We start from the raw sequence: 20134 nt of genomic DNA, 5'->3' as shown, positions 1-20134 counted from the left end.
TTTTTTTTTTCTTTTAGTTTCTTCTCGGGGTATTTTTGTTTTCATTTCCCTTTGTTTTGTTTTTATTTTATTTTTATTCTATTTGAATTTTTGTTCTTTTATTTATTGATTTGTCTAAATTTTAATTTGTTTATGGTCTTTGCAGCCCTTTGAGACTGCTTGTGATAAAGGGCTATACAAATAAATGTGACTTGACCTGACTAGAATTTGGCTATGATGATAAGATTGTCAATAAAGCTTTATTTTGGCTTCAACTTTAGAGTCATATTCTCTTTACGTTTTTTCCATAGGAACCGTAATCCTAAAGGGACATGGTCTATTACTTATCGCGTCTTAGTGTCATTCAATAAATAATATATGAGATAGGTTCGTGTGTGGAAGAGGCACAGTCAGATTTAAAGATAAATGAACATAATTTTTTTTTCAAAGAGCAAACAACATTATATGAACTGTAGCATATTTTGTTAGCTTACCTTAAAACCCAAACTTTGTTCTTCATTAGTAAGAGTGTGCTCCATGATCGTCCATATCAGGGCCCATGGGAGTGACGTATCAGTATACAGTATTGGGCATGTTACTGAAAAAAGTAATTACTTAGTTACTACTAACTTCATTTGAACTAATTGCGTTATCACCCGGATTACTGACACCCAAAATTAGCGTGTTACTGTGAAAGTAACTAACTTTTCCATGACCCAAGAACAGACCAGGGACCGTCAACAGTGGAGACGGCTGTCGAGAGTTGCGTCCTCATTGGTGCCCCTACAACCAGTGCAATTAAGGGATCTGTGAAACATATATACTGTACTCACATTGAAGCTGACCCCCTAAAACAGCTTAAAAATAGCCGTTTTTATCAAATAAACAGAAGAAAGCATGACCACCAACCTGTGAAAGTAGTTAAGCCTTCATATTTCTTGGCTTGTGCAATCTTGAGGGCTTGCAAACTACCTCTGCTGGGACACTCCATATCCATTTTGTCTTCAAAACACTCGAAGATTTCTTTCTCCATTTTTGGGTAATGGCTAAGCCATTTTTTTCCTCCAAGCATGAATGACTGACATTGACGCAGCTCGAACGCGGGTACCTAGCCTCCAGGGTGGCCTGCTTGGGGAAGTGGGGGGCCATGATGGAATTGAACCATATGATGCGGAGGAGGTAAAACAGTGTATGCTGACGGGCCTCTCTGCTGATGGAGGGTTGCATGGCACAGCAATTCACCCCGTGTTGTGCTGTGGGCTTTATGTTCGGTGTCAGGTTGGGAAGAGCAAAATAGAATGATCGTTTGGTGAATGGGAGTGCGTTCTTGACTGTAGCCACCTCCCACCAAGGGGTTATTGCTTAGATGTCTAGATGTCTAGATAGATAGATAGATAATAAGTCTATAACATACACATGCATAATGGATTACTGGAAATAAAGGGAGCGGAGCACTAAAGCCAATAAAACAAAGATGGTTAACCCGTGCATAAAATTGAGGCTGGACTAAATGTGATACTTTTGGGGAAAAAAATGGAATTTTTTGATATTTCAGGAGACTAATTCAAGAAGAAAAGTAAAACTAAGTGGCTATCGAGAAAAGACAGAAACCATGGATGTTTAGGATAAAACATTTTTATGAATAATATAAACAAACAGACTCAAGCTGCCCATGCGTGAAACATTTTTTTCAATCAATTTTCTGAAAATGTACATAATATTCTGTTTGAATTGATTGAGCAAAAAAATGAACAAGAAGAATAAATATGTGAGTGTACAGAAATTGAACACAAAAACAAAATTTTAGAGGTTCACATAAATTATTTATTTTAAATTAATACTAAATAAATATGTACATAGAGACAGATTTTTTTTACTGGAGTAGTTAGTACGACCGAAAGATAGCATGAACGCAGACAAAATGCGAAATATGTTTTTTTGATTGCCATACTTGCATTTGTAAATGAAAAGATATCCTAAGTCAGAATAATAATAAACAAGAAAACTACTGTATTTTGCTTATTTTAAATGGGTTATTGCAAAATTTTAATCATATATGACAACAGCACTGTTTTTTGTTCACTTAGTGATAGATATGACTTCTAAATGGGAAATACAAAAACAAGATCAAGCTTTAGTGATTAGAATTGTTTTCAACAGCACACTTGTGACTATTAGCTTTAGCTTTCCTTAAGAGTTTAATTAGATTTAATTTATTCGTCCCCTGAGGAAAATTCACTTCCACCGACTGTACTGGGGGAAATCATCAGGCATTACATAACAAAACAGCAGCAAGACAAACTTATATGACAGTCAAACAAAGAGGGCAGACTGATTGTTTATGAGGGTGATGGCACCAGGGATCAGGCGTTTCGTTTTCACTAGAATTGAGCAGATTAAAGGCTGATTGCCAGTTTTAGTTCAAATATGTTCTTAAGATTCTTTTTCATAAGAAATCTTCAGCCTCAAACTGAGCAGGTAAATTATATTTCACCCATGCGGGCTTTCGAGTGAGTTTCAAGATTCCCCCTCAGAGAAGTTTTTGAGACAAACTAAGCAGGAAAAAGGTGTCTCACCGATGTGTAATTTTTCAAAGATACCTTGCGAACACATTGTTAACCACAAACTGAACAGGAAAATGGTTTCTCACCCGTACGTGTTCTTGTGTGCCTTTTTAAATGCTCCCTCTGGGCAAACGTTTTACCACAAAATGAGCAGGTAAAAGGTTTCTCACCTGTATGTGTTCTTGTGTGCCTTTTTAAATGCTCCCTCTGGGCAAACGTTTTACCGCAAATTGAGCAGGCAAAAGGTTTTTCACCTGTGTGGGTTCTAGTGTGAAATATTAAAGATTCCTTGCGGGCAAATTTTTCACCGCACACTGAGCAGGTAAAAGGTTTCTCACCCGTGTGGGTTCTTGTGTGAGTTTTCAAGTTGTCCTTGTAAGCAAATTTTTGATCGCAAACTAAGCATGCAAAACGTTTCTCACCCGTGTGAACTATCATGTGCTTTTTCAATATCGACTTCCATTTAAACTTTTTTCCACACTGAACACATTTGTAGGATTTCCTGTCGGTGCGACATCTCGATTGTTCGTCGACATCAGTGTCAGCCGAATGTGATGTGTCGTCGCCATCTGAAACTGGCCGGCTGTCAGTTTGTGACATCCCATTATACTCGTCATTGCCTTCTTTTGTCCTGTGACATGAGCTGCTGCTAGGAGCCGCCTTCCAATTTACCTCATCCTTTTGAACTTTAGTCTTCAGATGAACCTCAGTCACAGGAAACAGTTGAAAATCTTCCTCCTCTTTAATGTTTGGTAGAAACTGCTCCTCCTCCTTCTTAACGCCAAGCAACTCCGGCTCCTGCTGACCAGGAGGAAGATATTTTTCACTGACATCTGCGGGAAATCATAAAAATTATACATTACGCTTTACAATGGAAGATATGACGAACTCAAAATCAACAAGATTGTTATGTTATAAATCAGGGCTCTCAAATTCAATTTTCTTAGGAGCCACTGGAACTCAAGCCTGGGTGATGTTGGCCCACATTACGTTGTCCACAAGGGACGTGTTTATTTTTTACTACACAAAATAAGCCGCAGCAAGTCAAAATACAATGACGTATGATTACATAACAGAAGTAATAACAGGGCAGTTGTTTTCAATAACCATGGTCAAGCAGATAAAACATGTCTGGATGGAGTTCCAGGGAGGTTAGCTGGAGATTGTTCTGACCAGCTGGCTGGGGTCTTCTCCTCACTCTTCAACCAAAACCCTGTCACAGGCTATCCTTCCATCCTGCCTCAAGACCTTCACCATCAACCCATCATCAGTTGTCACCCTCAATGGCTGCAGGGCTGTTGCACTTACTCACTCCTGCGGTCATAAAATGCCTTGAGACGTTGGTGTTCCAGCACATCCAAAATTCCCTACCTTCCACACTTGATCCACATCAAACGTGCCATTAGAACCATACACAGGGTAGGATATCGAGATCATACTAATATTTTATTCCTGCAGTCCAAATTATTAAAATTTGATGAGTTAGTAAAATCTTTCACTGCACAACTGCTATTTAAGGTCAACAAAAACATAGTGCCAGAAAACATCCGTAAATTATTAATTCAGAAAGAGGGAAATTATAACTTAAGGCGCTGTAGTGAATTGATAATCCCAAAGGTGAGAACCACCAGGAAAAGTATGTGTGTGTCTGTGTGTGGAGTCAAGCTTTGGAACGGTTTGCAAGACGAGATCAAGCGGTGTCCAACTATTCACTTGTTCAGGTTTAGATACAAAGGAACATTCTTGGCGGAATACAGAGATGAGGAGGGTGGGGTATGAGTGGTGCGGGAGATTGGGAATAGTGCGTCTAGTTAACTTTGTTTTATTGTTGCTATTCTTATATCAAAACTGTTGTTATTAATATCATTACAATTGTTGTTATATCTTTGGTATATTTGGTGGAGAAGATGAAGGGGTAGGTAATATAAGCATTTGCTTCTTACTACCCCTTTTCAACCATATTATGTAACGTTATTTTGTTATTGAGTTATTGTTTCTATTTTGATGTTCGAATAAAGTTTTCATTCATTCATTTATCAGTTTGTTTAAAGGGAAAACCTTTATACGGATGATGCCATAAGCAACACACTCCATACTTTGCTGAGCCACCTGGAGCAATACGGGGTACTATGTCAGGATTCACTTCCCGGACTTCAGCTCAGCGTTCAACACCGTCATCCTGGGGGTGGGGAGGACTTTCCCACTAAGGGCTCTCCACCATCTGCCCCTGAATTATGGACTTTATTTCGAACCGCCCACAGTTGGTGAAAGTTGGCCACCATGACTTTTCCACCTTAACACTTGAATACTAGCGCCCCCAAAGCGTGTGTGCCTAGCCCTCTGCTGTTCACCGCTTACACCTCTGAATGTTCACCGACCCACCCTACAAATACAATTGCTAACTTTGCTGACAACACTACCTTGGTCGGCCTCAACTTTGATGGGGATGAGGGTGCCTACAGGTAGGAGATGTAGCACTGACCAAGTGGTGTTTCAGAAAAGAAAATAACTCATACTGCACCCCTCAAAGTCCAAGGAAGTCATATTCAGTTTCAGAAGGAAAATCACAGACCCAGATCCAATCATCATCACAGGAGACTGTGTAGAGCAGTGGGTCTGAACAAGTCTGACTTTAGGACTCACCATATCACCCAAAATACAAGCCAAAATTCAGATTAAGATGAAAAATTCCACAAATTAATTGGGTAAAATAATTGTTGAGTTTAAACCAGAAATATAATACATTTAAATGAACAATATAACCAAATAGATTCAATAGCATTTTAATGAAACCCAAAACGCTTTACTGGGCAGCACGGCAGTGGTTAGCGCGTGTGCGGCACAGTTCTGAGGTCATGAGATCGAACCTCCTGTGTGGAGTTTGCATGCTCTCCCCGTGCTTGCGTGGGTTTCCTCCGGGCACTCCAGTTTCCTCCCACATTTCAAAAACATGCATGTTAGGTTAATTGGCCGGTCCAAATTGTCCGTAGGTGTGAATGAGCAAGCAAATTGTCTGTCCCTGTGTGCCTTGAGACTGGCTGGCAACCAGTTCAGGGTGTCCCCTGCCCACTGCCCGAGGATGGCTGGGATAGGCTCCAGCACCCCCACGACCCTACTGAGGATAAGCAGTGCAGATAATGGATGGATGGACAAAACGCTTCACTTCCGTGGCTTTTAGCCATTTTTTAAGACTCAACATGCACAAAAAAATGAAAACGTGCAATTAAATGATTTTGAAGGCAGAGCGAGAGTACGCAAGTAAAGACTGCTTACGAATAAATCCAACTATAAAGTACAAACTGCAAAAAGAAACAAACCTGCTCTGTTCAATAAAATACGAGGCAGCTTGCAAATCCCGTCCAGTTGAAGTTGTCGCTCGGTCTCACCTTGCGCTCCCCAAAACTCTTCCTCATGCTTAAATTTGCCTTTTGCACTCATTCCCACAACGCCCAAAAGCTGAAAATTGACCCCTAATAAGTCAAAGAGACGTTAAACGCGTCTCCTTTAGCGGCTAGCTAGCAAGCTTAGCTTCTCGATGGAGGCATCCTTACCCACAGGATTCATTCTTCGCATGTGCGAGCTTTGGCGCATGCGCAGAATTAAACAAGATCGGGATACTTACCAGACTGATTTACTTTGCACTCCAGCAACAAACAAGCGAAGCCCAGTTGTCAAAGAAGCCACCAAGAGATATTTTACACGCACTTAATCAAAATCAAATCAACCAAAGTCCCCACTTGCTTGGACTCGTCCCGATTTCCTTAGATCAAAACTTTCACGCATTGGTTTCGTTAGATTAGCCTAGGCTGTTAGCCTAGCCTAACTTGCCTCTTCCTTAGTTTACGACGGCTAAATTTGGAAGCTGCTAAAACATTTCTGATCAATAAAGACCAAGAAACAATTCAAGTGTCTTGGAAATGTGTGAAACAATGAAAATCGAGTACGAAGAGGAGCCACGACGCCGACTGTCTGACCCTTTTTGCGAGCAGCTTCATGGAGTCTCGGACAGTGCAGGTTGGCTTTTTTCCCCCATTTGTTATTTTTGTTACGAAGTCTTAATTGAAATGGCTGATGCGTTTATTCTCAATGGATTACACTTAATTTAAGATGAAAGTGTAAATGGATTCTCAAATTGTTACGATCTTTTATTTCTGACAGCGTAGAGGCCTAATGTTATGAACACATGTTACGCGAAATCTCAAGACTCGTGCATGTTTGTTTCGAGATTTTTGCTCTCAACAGGCATGAACATCTCGCACCTTTTGGCGAAATTAGCCTTTTTGAAATAAAAAACTGACATACGTGAATTGTGTAGATCTGAGGAGAAATGAGTCATGAGATTTCGGAGTGTGAGCTGGTGTTGTGCCTAAATCTGACTCCCCTGCAAAATTTGACTCCCTTTTGCTTGAACAATGCTTCTCAGTAGTCTTTATAATATGTTCATCTCATCTCATTAGCCGTACCGCTTATCCTCAGTAGGGTCGCGGGGGGCTGGAGCCCATCCCAGCAATCATCGGGCAGTGGGCAGGGGACACCCTGAACTGGTTGCCAGCCAATCGCAGGGCACACAGGGACAGACAACTCATTCGCTCATTCACACCTAGGGACAATTTGGACCGGCCAATTCACCTGAAATGCATGTCTTTGGAATGTGGGAGGAAACCGGAGTGCCCGGAGGAAACCCACGCAAGCACGGGGAGAACATGCAAACTCCGCACAGGAAGTCCGGTAGCTGGATTTGAACCCACGACAGGTTCCCATGACATGAACTGTGCCGCACAAGCGCTAACCAATATGTTTATGAAGGAATATTGATTAAAACAAAAAAAGTGATCGTAGTCTATACATTGAATTTATTAGGACATATGCAAAATTCAACAACACTGGAGGTGACCCAATGTAGGTAAACACTATAATATCCAATATCACGACTATTTGTACACAGGTAGGCCTTATTTGGTGTGCTATGGTAGCTTTTATTGTATGATAGGTCACCACAGTGATTTTGAAGGTTTTCAGACTTTTCTCTCAGAAGCTAGGGGAGTCAGATTTTGGCAGGTGTTGCCAAAAGCTCACCCTCCCGCTAAAGTTGTCCCTGTTTGAGCTAAAGACTTGTGACTTCTATGGTACGCTTCACCGATCTCAATATGTCTCCACTGTGATTTTGAAGTGATTCATATGTTTCTCTCAGAAGTTAGTACGGAGTCAGGTTTTGGTGGGTGTCTCACTCACAATTGTCCTCTGGTTACAGCGTTCAGTGAACCACCATGTACAAGAAACATGCATTACAGTAAGGCTACTATAGTACACTAAAGAAAGCCTACCTTTGCAACACTAGTCATGATCGTGAATATTATACTGTTTACCTACATTGGGTTGCCTCTAATGTGGTGCATAGTGCCCGACTGCCCGTTTATGCGAAGGGAAGTCAGATTTTGCAGGGGTGGGTCGGATATAGGCAAAACATTGGGCCTAATTAAAGTCGGAGTAGTTTGCGCGGACGGGAATAATTGCCTGTTTTATTTCATTATTCCTTCATAAAGAACCAAATTTTCTCCGTTTGGCGAGGAATGGGGATTGGACCTAAACTCCTTTTCATGTTTTTTTTGTCACTTTAAAATATTAAAACCAGCTATAATTTACATATTCATAAAAGCTCTGAGGGCCATTTCACAAGCATTCTTAGTTAAGATAGAGATAAGAACATGGCCTGAAAGAAATACATGAACTACAGGAATGGCTATAAAACGACTTGCAATTATACAGTCAACAAAGTTTAATGAAATGACAATATAGCTTATATGCTATTTTTTATGCAATATAATTTAAAAAATGCAACAATATGAAAAATGTCGATGTAAAACCCATTCAATTGACAGTAGGAGAGCCAGATATATCTCTTGGGATAATCTCCGCCTGATTGTTATCCTTGTCTGGAGCAGGCTAGCTGTAAAAAACAAATACCTGTCGTAACTGAGATGAGCTAAATTTAACCTGGTTTCATGCAACCGACACAAGGCTAAATATAGCCAAGATATAAAACATATCCATGCTCAATCTTTTATCTTGGTTTTGTGCAATACTCCCAAGGGGTATGTGTGAGTGAGGCCTCCTGCAGATTTCTGAAACACAGTGTGGGTCGACAGAGCTCAATATTGTGTACCGGAACATATCTCCTCCACACCCTTCTCACCCTTTTAATGCCTGTCTCTGGGTGTGTGTGTGTGTGTGTCCCTGTTTCCCTTAGTGGTAATAAAATGTGTTTGGTGAACTGAAACACCTTGGAGAGAAAAAAATCCCAACGATGTATTATTTGTTTTTATTGAGTAATGTAAAATTATTGTTATTGTTTCCCGCAGATGTCAGTGAAAAATATTTTCCTTCTTGTCGGCAAAGGCAGGAGTTGCCTTGTGTGAAAAAGGAGGAAGACTCAGAACCTGTTCATGTTAAAGAGGAGGAGCAGCTTCTACTGATCATTAAAGAGGAGGAAGATTTTCAACAGTTGCCATTGACCGAGGCCCAACTAATGGTTGAAGATCAACATGAGAACAAAACTTGGAATGAGCCTTCAAGACGCAGCTCAAGTCAACACATGACAAGAGAAGATGATGATGAGCATCGTGAAGGCTCACATGTGAGCAAGTGGTTGGCTCCCATGTCAGATGGCGACAACACATTACACTCAGCTGACACTGACGTCAATGAACAATCGACGTGTCTCACTGACGGCAAATCCTACAAATGTGTTCAGTGTGAAAAGACGTTTAAATGGAAGTCTAATTTAAAAACACATATGTTCGTACACACCGGTGAGAAACGTTTTACCTGCTCAGTTTGTGGTGAAAAATTTGCCCAGAGCGAGCACTTAAAAAGGCACACAAGAACCCACACAGGTGAGAAACCTTATGCCTGCTCTGTTTGTGGTGAAAAATTTACCCAGAGCGAGAACTTGAAAAAGCACGCGAGAACCCACACAGGTGAAAAACCTTTTGCCTGCTATTTGTGTGGTAAAACATTCGGCCAGAGTGGGCACTTAAAAAGGCATGCAATAACCCACACGGGTGAGAAACCTTTTATCTGCTCAGTTTGTGGTCAAAAATTCTCTTTGAGGGGGAATCTTGAAGTCCACATAAAAACCCACACGGGCGAGAAACCTTTTCTCTGCTCCCTGTGTGGTAAAACATTTGGCCAGAGGGAACACTTAAAAAGACACACAAGAACCCACACGTACGAGAGACCTTTTGTCTGCTCAATTTGTGGTCAAAAATTCTCTTTAAAAGGGGATCTTAAAGTTCACACAAGAATCCACACAGGTGAGAAACCCTTTGCCTGCTCTGTCTGTGGTCAAAAATTCTCCCAGAGTGGGAGCTTAAAAAGGCACACAAGAACCCACACAGGTGATAAACCTTTTTCTTCCTCAGTCAGTGGTTATAAATATGCTAAAAAGAGACAATTACAAAGACACATGATCATTCACAATGGCGAGTAACCTTTTTTCTACTCAATCTGCTTAAAAAATCCCAAGGAATGCTAAAGTTAAGTCAAAAGCAAGATGCTGAGAATAACATTCAATCACCAGAGCTTGTTAAGGCCTCACTTTTGTATTTCCCATTTAGAAATAACATTTATACTTATTTGAACGAAACTGTACTTGTCATGTATATTGCTGTTCAAAATCTGACATTGACCAGATTAAAATGAGCAAAAGACGATTCTTTTTCGAAATATTGCAAAATTTTGTTTTGTTATTATCGACTTTGAAACCCGCCTCATTCACATGTCACAGTTTTGTGTGTGTCACATCAAGTGTATTCCTCTTGAGACACTGTTCACTAACATACGGTACTGTTGTTACCCTTAAGATGTTCTTATTCATTCACAAATACAATATTACAATCAAAAGCCATTTTTTTCACATGTTCATATTAATACCATCTCCGGGTTTTATAAATGACTCGTGTAAAAGTGTATTGATTGTATTGTACATCATGAAATTTGATTTTTGTTTCCAATGTTGTCCTGTACACTCACATATCCATTCTTGTTCATTTTTTTTCCTGAATTAATTCATGTGCACTGTTATTCTACAACAATTCAAATAAGAAATCTTCATGCATGGATAGCAAGAGTTTGTGTGTCTATATTAGTCAAAAAAAGTGCTAATCTTCAACATCAACAGGTTCGGTCTTTTCTCAACAGCTGCTTATTTTTACTTCCCTGTTAAACATTTACGTTTGGAATGTTGAAGAACATTTAAGTTAGATGCAAACTTTGTCAATAAAATGTTGGGAGATTAGCGACATCCCACGTGCATAAATCCAGCTTGACACCTGTTGTCTTTTTTTCCTAGATCAGTGGTTCCTAACCCTAGTTAGAGCTACTGAACTCCACACCAGTTCCGTATGTGCATTCATGGAACCCCTACTATAGCGTAGTATAAAATGTGTTTTTTCTCCTTAAATTCAAGACCACTGTTCCCTCTCGGCTGCGTGTCTGGACAATTTTGCCGTGATCTCACATCTCTTCGCACAAGAAAATGTATGCAGCACATAAAATAAATTTATTCTTTTTCCCAATAAATAAATTGTGTTATAGCTTGGTGAATAGAAGTAAGATCGGGTCTAGAAAATCCAGCCTGACACAGGCCCAAGGGTATTAAAAGCCTGAATCAGCCCGATCCCTACCAATAACCCTGGTTTGAGGGACCGAGCCTGGAGCATACCCGAAGTTTTTACTTATTTGGGAGGAAAAGGCGAGATCATGGTTGTGGCTCATACAGAAACAACAAACTCAAAGGAGCAAATGCAAGCACAGAATTTTTGGCAAACATGTTGAAGGATTTTATACATTTGACTCTAAGGGATTTTGTACAATCAAATACAAATTACATTTATCGAGTGCAATGAAGATTTTCACTGAGTGAGCTTCAGGTCATGCCGTTCCGAATGCGAATGTTTTGTTTAGTTTTGTTGATAACAGGACTCTGACGGAGAAGGCCAGACGCAGGACGCCAGGCACTGATTTGATAAACGCTCTGGGTCCAGACATCGAGGCGTGGGGGCGTTTCCTGGCACGCCTATGGGAGGAGCCGGCACACGAGCTAGTGGAAAAAACGTGGGCCGGGAGAACTTCAGAAGCTCGAGGGAGTATTGAGAAGAGGCTCGACGAAGACTCGAGCCACACTAATTGGGCTAATTTGATGGAGTTCACTTAGTTAATTTGTTTAAGAAATTAAATCTGCCCCTGTGTGGAAATGGCGGTCTCTTGTCCGTCTTTTCACAAAAAGAAACAAGCACGCATTAGGTGAATGAGGGTTTGTGTTTGGTCAATGGAGTCAGATAACTTATTCGAACAATTTGGTAAACGGTACATTTTACTGTGTTAATTCCTAACAGTGTGCTGAATTTTGGTCTGTTTGTAAAAATAATTTGCAAGACACCATGCCGGTGAAAAGAAACGTTTTGGACAGTACCCATAAATGGTGAAGGAGATCTTTGAGTGGTTTGAAGGCTAGGGACAAGATGGATATGGAGTGTCTCGGCCAAGAGTTTGTTTGTACAAGACCTTTTGAAAGGGACCTTTAACACTATTTTAAAATATAATCATGGGTAAATGTTTGTGTTGTTGTATTCCTTAAGGCCAGACTGTCATTTTCTTTATGTAGAGTGGACATATTCTTTTATTTTTAAGGGTTTGCTTGTTATTTTGAAGGTGTCTCCTCGGAACTGTTATGATTGGCTATTAAGGGATATCAGAAATTGGTGGAGACTTTGACAGTGAGACGGTAGGGCATGGTCTTCATGAACTCCACTCCATCTTCCTTCAGCTGCACAGCTTCATCTTCGAGTCAAGACTCAAAAGGTTCCAGGCTACACTCTGTCATAGCAGCAAAAATAGCAGATGCAGCAGTAGAAGCAGCAGCAAAGGAAGCAGAATATGAAATGTTATTGAGGGAAGAGAAGCGTAAGGAAAAAATTCTGTGCTTAGAGGAAGAGATAAAATAACTTGAAGCTCAAAAACGTGATTTGGAGAGGGTAAGGTCAGAAATGGACATTATAGCTGCACTAGAGAGACTGGAGGTTTACAACCAAAAAGTAAAGCAGAATGATTTTGTCCACTCTATCGACCACAACACTAGCAGGCAACAAAATGTCCTTCCACAGCAGACTCTGTCCCCAGCTCCCATCTAGCAGCCCACCCACTGAATTTCCTCATACAGCATCACATCCACAGACAGAAGTGTTATATATCTTGCTCAAGCAATCCAATACCATGAATAGGCCCCCAATGCCAGAACCATCAGTTACACTAGTGATCCCATCCAGTTCATTGAATGGAAGGCGCCCTTCACCTTCCTCAGATGGAAAAATCATGGCTTCTGCTGATAGATTGCATTATCTAAAAAATATATTGGGGATCCAGCTAGAAATACACTGGATGGCACATTTTATTTTTAGAACTGATAACGATGCAAATAGAAATGGTTAACATTGTCTTTGTTTTTTGACTTGTTTTGTTTTATTTAGTTTTTTCTCATGTTTGGAATACAGTTTCATTCATGGTTGGAACCGGCTCAACCAAAGTTCTGGACAACCTTTTTTCGTTCAGAAAGATTTAATGTAAAAACTAGCACATTGGTCAAAGATCCATCCAAGGGATGTTGTAGGACTGAGAGCCTTTGCTGATTTCTTTTGTTCATGTCTGAACGCCATACCTAATGTTAAGGGATGGGATATTCTAAATGATTGTGAAGAAAACCAAAAACTTGCAGTGGAACCGCAAAGTCACTAGAGACATCAGAGATGATCAGGAAGTTCCCTTCTTTCAAGAGTCTGTCTCTTTCATTGTAACAGAGCCAAAGATTGCTTGCAATTCTATCACGTCATTTCACACACTACGCTCCTCAGAGACAAACATGAAGAATTGCTTGCTGAAAGAGAGAAACTCTAACAGTGTTCTTCACACACAGACAAGTACAGGGACTGAGACACAAGGACAATTAAAACTAAGATTAAAGCCACCATGTGTGTTTGCCAAAACACTAAACATCAACTTCACTGCTGTCCTGAAATGATCTGCATTTTATATAGTGCTTTTCAAGTCAATGAAGACTTCCCAATGTGCTTCACATTTACCCATTCACCCACACTCACACACCAATAGCGGCCACGCAGCCATGCAAGGCGCCAACCTGCTTGTTGGGGGCATCAGGGGTTCAGTGTCTTACCCAAGGACACTTCGACATGTAACACGGAGGAGCCGGGATTCGAACTGCGATCTCTTGATCCCAAGACGAGTGCTCTACCTCCTGAGCTACTGTCGCCCCAAAACCTGGGCCTGTGTTAAAAGGGAAAGCTCTGGAGGAGTGACGGAAATATGTAAAGGAAAGGAAACGTTTCTGTTGCTGCCTAAAGTCAGGGAAAGAAAAAGGCCAAAATGGATGAGGAACCTTAGAGTACAGTTACCAAGGATTGAAAAAACTGTTTTTTGATGCTTCAAACAGAAAAACTGAAAAAACTGACCCAAGGTAAATGTAGATAATAGATACATTTAGGTATGTTGAGAATATAGAATAATTGCCACATTGATAAAACAGAAAAGAGTCAAGCGGTTACTCTGGTGGGCTCTCTCTATGAGGTGGCGTTTTTCTATTTGAGGCTAGAAATTAATTGCCAATTGACAAAAGACTTTGCAACTTTGTGTGGAAAATAAAACTCAGTGGAAACATCAATAAATATTATCAATAATCAAAAGGGTATAATACATTTTCATGATTTGGGCTGTTTAAATAACTTATTTAAGATAACTGGGGTAAAACACCCTTTTAAAAATCACAACTATATGGAACATCATTGCCATACAAATTCATGATTTATTATATTTTGACAGATGTGGTTATGGAAAAAATATCAAATTCCTAGAAACAAAAAAGAAAGTAGAACGCTACAGCCAAATGATAAAATACATCACGAAGAATGTGGGTCGTTCGATATGACTAACCGCGATGCTTTTTGGAAAATAGAGACGTCTTTCAGTCAAATTGCAACATTGAGGTAAAACTGAGTGGCTGTCGAGAAAAGACGGACCCTGTGGATGTCAGTGATCCACCATTTTTATGACCAATATAGAAAAAAGACCTCTTGCTGCCTATGGCATGAAGATTTATTTTTATTGAATTGCTGAACATGTATAAAAGTCTACTTGAACCGATTGGAAAAAAAGGAACAGAGGAAAACGAATATGCAAGTGTAAAGAACATCATTGAAAACAAAAACAAAATTTCGTAGGGTTCCTATTCAAATATTTGTTTACGGGATGTCATTTCTAAAAGCAAAAGATAGTTCCAAGTATAAAATGTTAATATAAAATGGACTTTTGTGGGCGCCATGGCAGTAGTTAGCGGGTCCGCGGCACAGTTCTGAGGTCATGGGATCAAATCCAGCTAAAGACCTTACCGTGCAGAGTTTGCATGTTATCCCCGTGCTTAGGTGGGTTTGCTCCAGGCACTCCGGTTTCCTCCCACATTCCGAAAACATTCATGTCATGTTGACTGGCTGATCCGATTTGTCCCTAAGTGTGAATAAGCGAGTGTTTGTAGGTCTCTGTGTGCCCTGCGACTGGGTGGCAACCAGTTCTGGGTGTCCCCTGCCCACTGCCCGAAGATAGCTAGGATAGGCTCCAGCAGCCCTGCAACCCAAGTGAGGATAAACAGTGCAGATAATGGATGGATTTATGATTGCTGTTTTTGAATGTGTAAATGAAAAAATAGCCCAAGCAAGAAGAAATTAATAATAAAAAGGTTATTAAAACATAGCCAAGAACTTGTTTTAATCAGATTAGTCCAAGATGTTAAACAGCAACATACATGGTCATTTGTATATTAAGTGACAAATATGATTTCCAAATTGGAAATACAGTACGAAAATAAGATCCTTAGTGATTATCGGTATTCTCATGAGCACACTTACAACTTAGCTTTAATGTTTTGGGAGTTTTACACTACAAATTGAGCAGAAACAAGTTTACTTGCCTATGTGAGTTCTTGTGTGTATTTTTAAGTTCTTTTTTTGAGCAAATGTCTTAGCGCAAAAAGAGCAGGAAAACGGTTTTTCACCCGTATGGGTTCTAGTGTGGGTTTTAAGAGTCCCTCTCACAGAGAATTTTTTACCACAAACTGAGCAGGAAAAAGGTTTTTCGCCCGTGTGCGATCTTGTGTGTATCTTTAAGTGTGATATTCGATCAAATGTTTTAGAACAAAATGAGCAAGAAAAAAGTTGCCCGCCAGTGTGAATTCTTCTGTGTCTTTGTAATTGTGAATTGTTAGAACATTTTTCACCACAAACAGAGCAAGAAAACAGTTTCTCACCCATGTGCGTTCTTGTGTGCGTATTAAGATTTGAGCGGTCAGAGAATTTTTTACTACAAACTGAGCAGGAAAAAGGTTTTTCACCGGTGTGGGTTCTTGTATGTTTTTTAAGATGCTGTCTTTGAGAGAATGTTTGACCACAAATTGAGCAGGTAAAAGGTTTTTCACCAGTGTGGGTTCTCGTGTGATGGTTTAAAGACACCTTGTGAGCAAAGCTTTTGCCACAAACAGAGCAGGCATAAGGTTTTTCACCGGTGTGGGTTCTCGTGTGTGCCGTCAAGTTTCCCTTGACAGCAAATCTAAGACCACAAACTGGGCAGGCAAAACTTTTTTCACCTGTGTGGACAATTATATGCATTGTCAATTTAGATCTCCTTTTAAATGTTTTTCCACACTGAACACATTTGTAAGATTTCCCGTCAGTAAGACATGTCGGTTGTTCAGTGACATCAGTGTCAGCCGAGTGCGATGTGTCGTCACCATCTGAAATCGGAGCCAACCACTTGTCACCTTGGGAGCCTTCACGCTGCTCATCATCACCTTCAGTTTGTATGTGTTGACTTAAACTGTTGCTTGGATGCTCCTTCCATTTTTTTCCTTCTTGTTGATCTTCAATCTTTAGATGAACCTCAGTCACAGGCAACTCTTGAAAATCTTCCTCTTCTTTAACGTTGAGTAAAAGTTGCTCCTCCTCTTTAATGTAAATCTCTTTCTTTACAACAGGCAACTCCTGACAACCAGGAGGAGGACATTTCTTATTGACATCTGCGGGAAACAATAACAATAATTTCAGATTGGACTTTTCAAAACAAACTAATTTTGCAAGGTAAAATTTGCCCCCTTTCCAATTTCTTCTTCGCATATTTATTCCTTCAGAAGGTGTCAGTTCAACCACATTTTAATATCAAAAAAGAAACAACACATGGGCACATGGTATAACTTTTATAGTCAGTCAAATCCGGTTTATTTGTGACACCCTTAATCACAAGGAGTCTCAAAGGGCTGCACAGAACCACAGATTATTGGAAACTACAGACTATGATTACACCATCCCCTGATCTAAAACCAACATGAGGGCAAGGGAAAACACAAAAACATCAACATGAGGACAATGAAGAAACCTTGAGAAGGGACAGCACATGAGGTAATCCCCCTGCCAGGATGACCAAGCTGCAATGGATGTTGCAATAACAAATAACACACAGATATTGTCAACAGGAAATATAGGTCATTCAAAGCTTGAGAATAAAAGGGTGTTTTAAGCCTAGATTGAAACGTTCCACTGAGGTTGCAGATCGAATCTCAGAGGACAGGGCATTCCACAACACCGGGGCCCGAATGGAGAATGCTCTTGGGTTCAGTAGTAGACCAGCATTTTACTGCAAATACATTATTTCATTTTACCATAAATGCACATTAAAATAGAACCGAATTGTCTTTGTCGTTGTGAAACATTGTATGCAACGGGATTGGACATGGCACTCCAGCGTAAAACACGTAATAAAGATTTTGAAGAGAAAAAGGATAAAATACTATTAGAATAAATAGGTAAAAAACATTTTTATAAGATTACAAGATACGTTATTAATAACACACATCTCTCATGCTATGGGCATACCGAACACAATCAAGGGCGACTAGTTTGTTTCAATTAAAGAGTTGTGCTTTGCCCAAGTTTGCTTGTGTGGAGGACACAAGAACCCAAGGGAGCATTGAAATAATTCATCTTTTTCCGCTTCACTTGAAGCAGAACCCAATCGCTGTAGAGTAGGTCTCGGGCATTATTTTTTACTTAAAGAGACATTTTTTTTATAAGCCACACCATTTATCTCAAGAGAAAATTCTCCATAACCGGTAAACCAGCTCTCCAGACAAAAACCTAATTCTTAAGTACATTTTATTTATTTTGTGATGTTTGATGGTTTGATGAAAACTGACATAATAATGGCAGAGCCTGTCTCTTATCAACAAATATACCACTTAAAATCTTCCTCCCACAGTTAGTAAAAAAAATAGGATTATTTCGACCATAATTCCTGTCATAAAATAATCTTTCACTCTACCATTGAATTTTTGCATTTGTGAATGTATAATTTTGCAATGATAACAGTAAGATCGACAATAAGGGTTCCCTTTGGCTTTAACTTGTGCAACTCTGATTCATACATTCAAAGTACAATATCTTTCCTATATAGTTGGAGCCCATTTTCAATCTTATTACCAAAAAAAATGAAAGATTTGTATTTGTTACACACCCTTAAAGCAAAACTCGCGCATGGTGTGTTAGTAACATTAGAACTCCTTACTGTCAGAAAAAAAATAGTATAATTTGTCTAAACAATTGGAGAATCTAAATGACTCTTTGGATTTAAATGAAATAAAATCACACCAGCTATTTTAATAACGACTGCGTAACAAAATTAACAAGTAGTAAAATAACAAACCTGTGGTGTCCGACGCCACTTGGAGCTCCTCTTCGTACTCGGCTTTTGTTGTTTCGCACATTTTCACACTTTAAAACCCTTCCTGGTCTCTGCTTGGTCAAACATTAGACTAGACAACTTTTCATTTGTTAGCAGCTTCTAAACTCTACCGTCGTAAACTAAGGAGGCGGCATTTTAAGCTAGGCTAACAGGCTAGGCTAAGCTAGCGAACCAATGACTGACATTTTCGATCTGAGACTCGTAGAAGAGTCGAAGCAAGCGGGAATATAGTCATTACGCTGGATTTCGAATAAGTAATGCTGGCGCGGGTAAATTATCTCATCCTGTTTCTTTCTGCATGCGGGCTAAGCTTGCGGCCTGCTGGTCAAATGCAAAATAAGTAGTGACTTAATCTGACGAATTCTAGGCGTGCGTAAAACCTCGCGCAGGAGTAGTACCAATCGTACGGAAAATCCGTTTTTTTTTTTTTTTAAAACAAGTCAAGTCAAGTTTATTTCACAAAGAGTCTCAAAGGGCTGCACAGACCACAGATTATTGCAAACCACAGACTATTATTACACCATCCCCTGATCTAAAACCTACATGAGGGTAATGAAAAACTCAAAAACCTCAATATGAGGAAAATGAAGAAACCTTGAGATGGGACCGCACATGAGGTCACCCCCCTTTCCAGGATGTTGCAATAATAAATAATACACAGATAGTGTCAACATAAAATATAGGCAGGGTTGGGTAGGGTTACTTGAACTGGATTACTTTCAATTACTTTTGGATTACTCCAATACCAAATATGCTAATAAAAGACAAAAGAAACTAAATATGAATGAAATCACTAAATTTTGTGCAGGCTTGGGGAGTAACGGAATACATGGAACGGCAAAAAATGATGTTGGCAAGCTGTTTGGATTTATTTTCATTTTGTTTCTCTTTTATGTTAGTTTTGCTGGAGATCAAAGAGATCAAAGCCAGGAGAGAAAGCTTACCACGTGTTGTGAGTCATCATTTTATTCATATTTAGTTTCTTTTGTCTTTTATTAGCATATTTGGTATTGGAGTAATCCAAAAGTAATTGAAAGTAATCCAGTTAAAGTAACCCTACCCAACCCTGAATATAGGTTATTCATATGCTATATAATAGATGTGTGTATGGTATTCTTTATCCTTTACATAGGCAAGATATAAATATTTTACGTTAGCACTGTTTAACCATGAGCTTGCTCTGTCCACTCCACGCATCGGCCCGGTATTGCAGTACCTCCGGGAACGGTGCATTCGCAATGATCGCAGCAAGGCTTTAGGGCTAGGACCTTAGCTTGGCCTTTTGGCTGAGAGTAAGTGTCCCGGCTCCTAGGCTTTGTAGCGCATTATGAACTGACCGATAACGGATAATGGATAATGAATAACGAAGATAGATCAATAACCCTTAAAAACTCCAAAACCCTGCAACATATTTTTGAAAACTGTTGAGAAACATATATGTAGACTCATTATGCATAGGCAAAATATATATTTTATTCACAGTCTTGTGCACTTGTTTAGGGTCTTAATAGAACTGGGGAAGAAACTGCCACTGAGCCTCTTAGTCCTTGTTTTAATGGACATGTAGCCTGTGTCTAATAAGCAGTATTGAATCGGCATGGCAAAAAGTGGTCTTGCGTATGGAAAAAAACAAATGCATGTACACTTCCATACAAAAGTCGCATTGCAACGCTGCGTGACATTTGAACAAAATGTATAGCAAAACAAATACAGAGAAAAATAAATAAACATACCAGGGGAGA

At 39.7% G+C, this 20134-nt stretch overlaps 3 protein-coding genes across 3 annotated transcripts; 1 reads left to right on the top strand and 2 right to left on the bottom strand.

Annotated features, from left to right (window-relative positions):
* Positions 1 to 1608: 1608 nt before the first annotated feature.
* Positions 1609 to 6119, bottom strand: LOC148366268 (uncharacterized). The gene is made up of 2 exons (XM_088336768.1): positions 5861 to 6119; positions 1609 to 3376 (listed from the first exon to the last, which is right to left on the bottom strand). Exons 1-2 carry the CDS (start codon positions 5979 to 5981, stop codon positions 2595 to 2597), a joined length of 903 nt encoding a protein of 300 aa, XP_088192894.1. The 5' UTR covers positions 5982 to 6119; the 3' UTR covers positions 1609 to 2594.
* On the top strand, positions 6111 to 10860 carry LOC148366267 (uncharacterized). Its single transcript, XM_088336755.1, has 2 exons — positions 6111 to 6557; positions 8903 to 10860. Exons 1-2 carry the CDS (start codon positions 6461 to 6463, stop codon positions 10030 to 10032), a joined length of 1227 nt encoding a protein of 408 aa, XP_088192881.1. The 5' UTR covers positions 6111 to 6460; the 3' UTR covers positions 10033 to 10860.
* Positions 10861 to 14450: 3590 nt separating this feature from the next.
* Positions 14451 to 18807, bottom strand: LOC148366266 (uncharacterized). The gene is made up of 2 exons (XM_088336759.1): positions 18354 to 18807; positions 14451 to 16674 (listed from the first exon to the last, which is right to left on the bottom strand). Exons 1-2 carry the CDS (start codon positions 18412 to 18414, stop codon positions 15566 to 15568), a joined length of 1170 nt encoding a protein of 389 aa, XP_088192885.1. The 5' UTR covers positions 18415 to 18807; the 3' UTR covers positions 14451 to 15565.
* Between the last annotated feature and the right edge of the window lie 1327 nt (positions 18808 to 20134).

The sequence above is a fragment of the Urocampus carinirostris genome, chromosome 5, assembly GCF_059441175.1.
Source record: "Urocampus carinirostris isolate Australia breed hairy pipefish chromosome 5, RoL_Ucar_1.0, whole genome shotgun sequence".
Lineage (NCBI taxonomy): Eukaryota > Metazoa > Chordata > Actinopteri > Syngnathiformes > Syngnathidae > Urocampus > Urocampus carinirostris.
The sequence above is the reverse complement of the archived record's forward strand: the minus strand, read 5'-3'. Positions and strand labels throughout refer to the sequence as shown.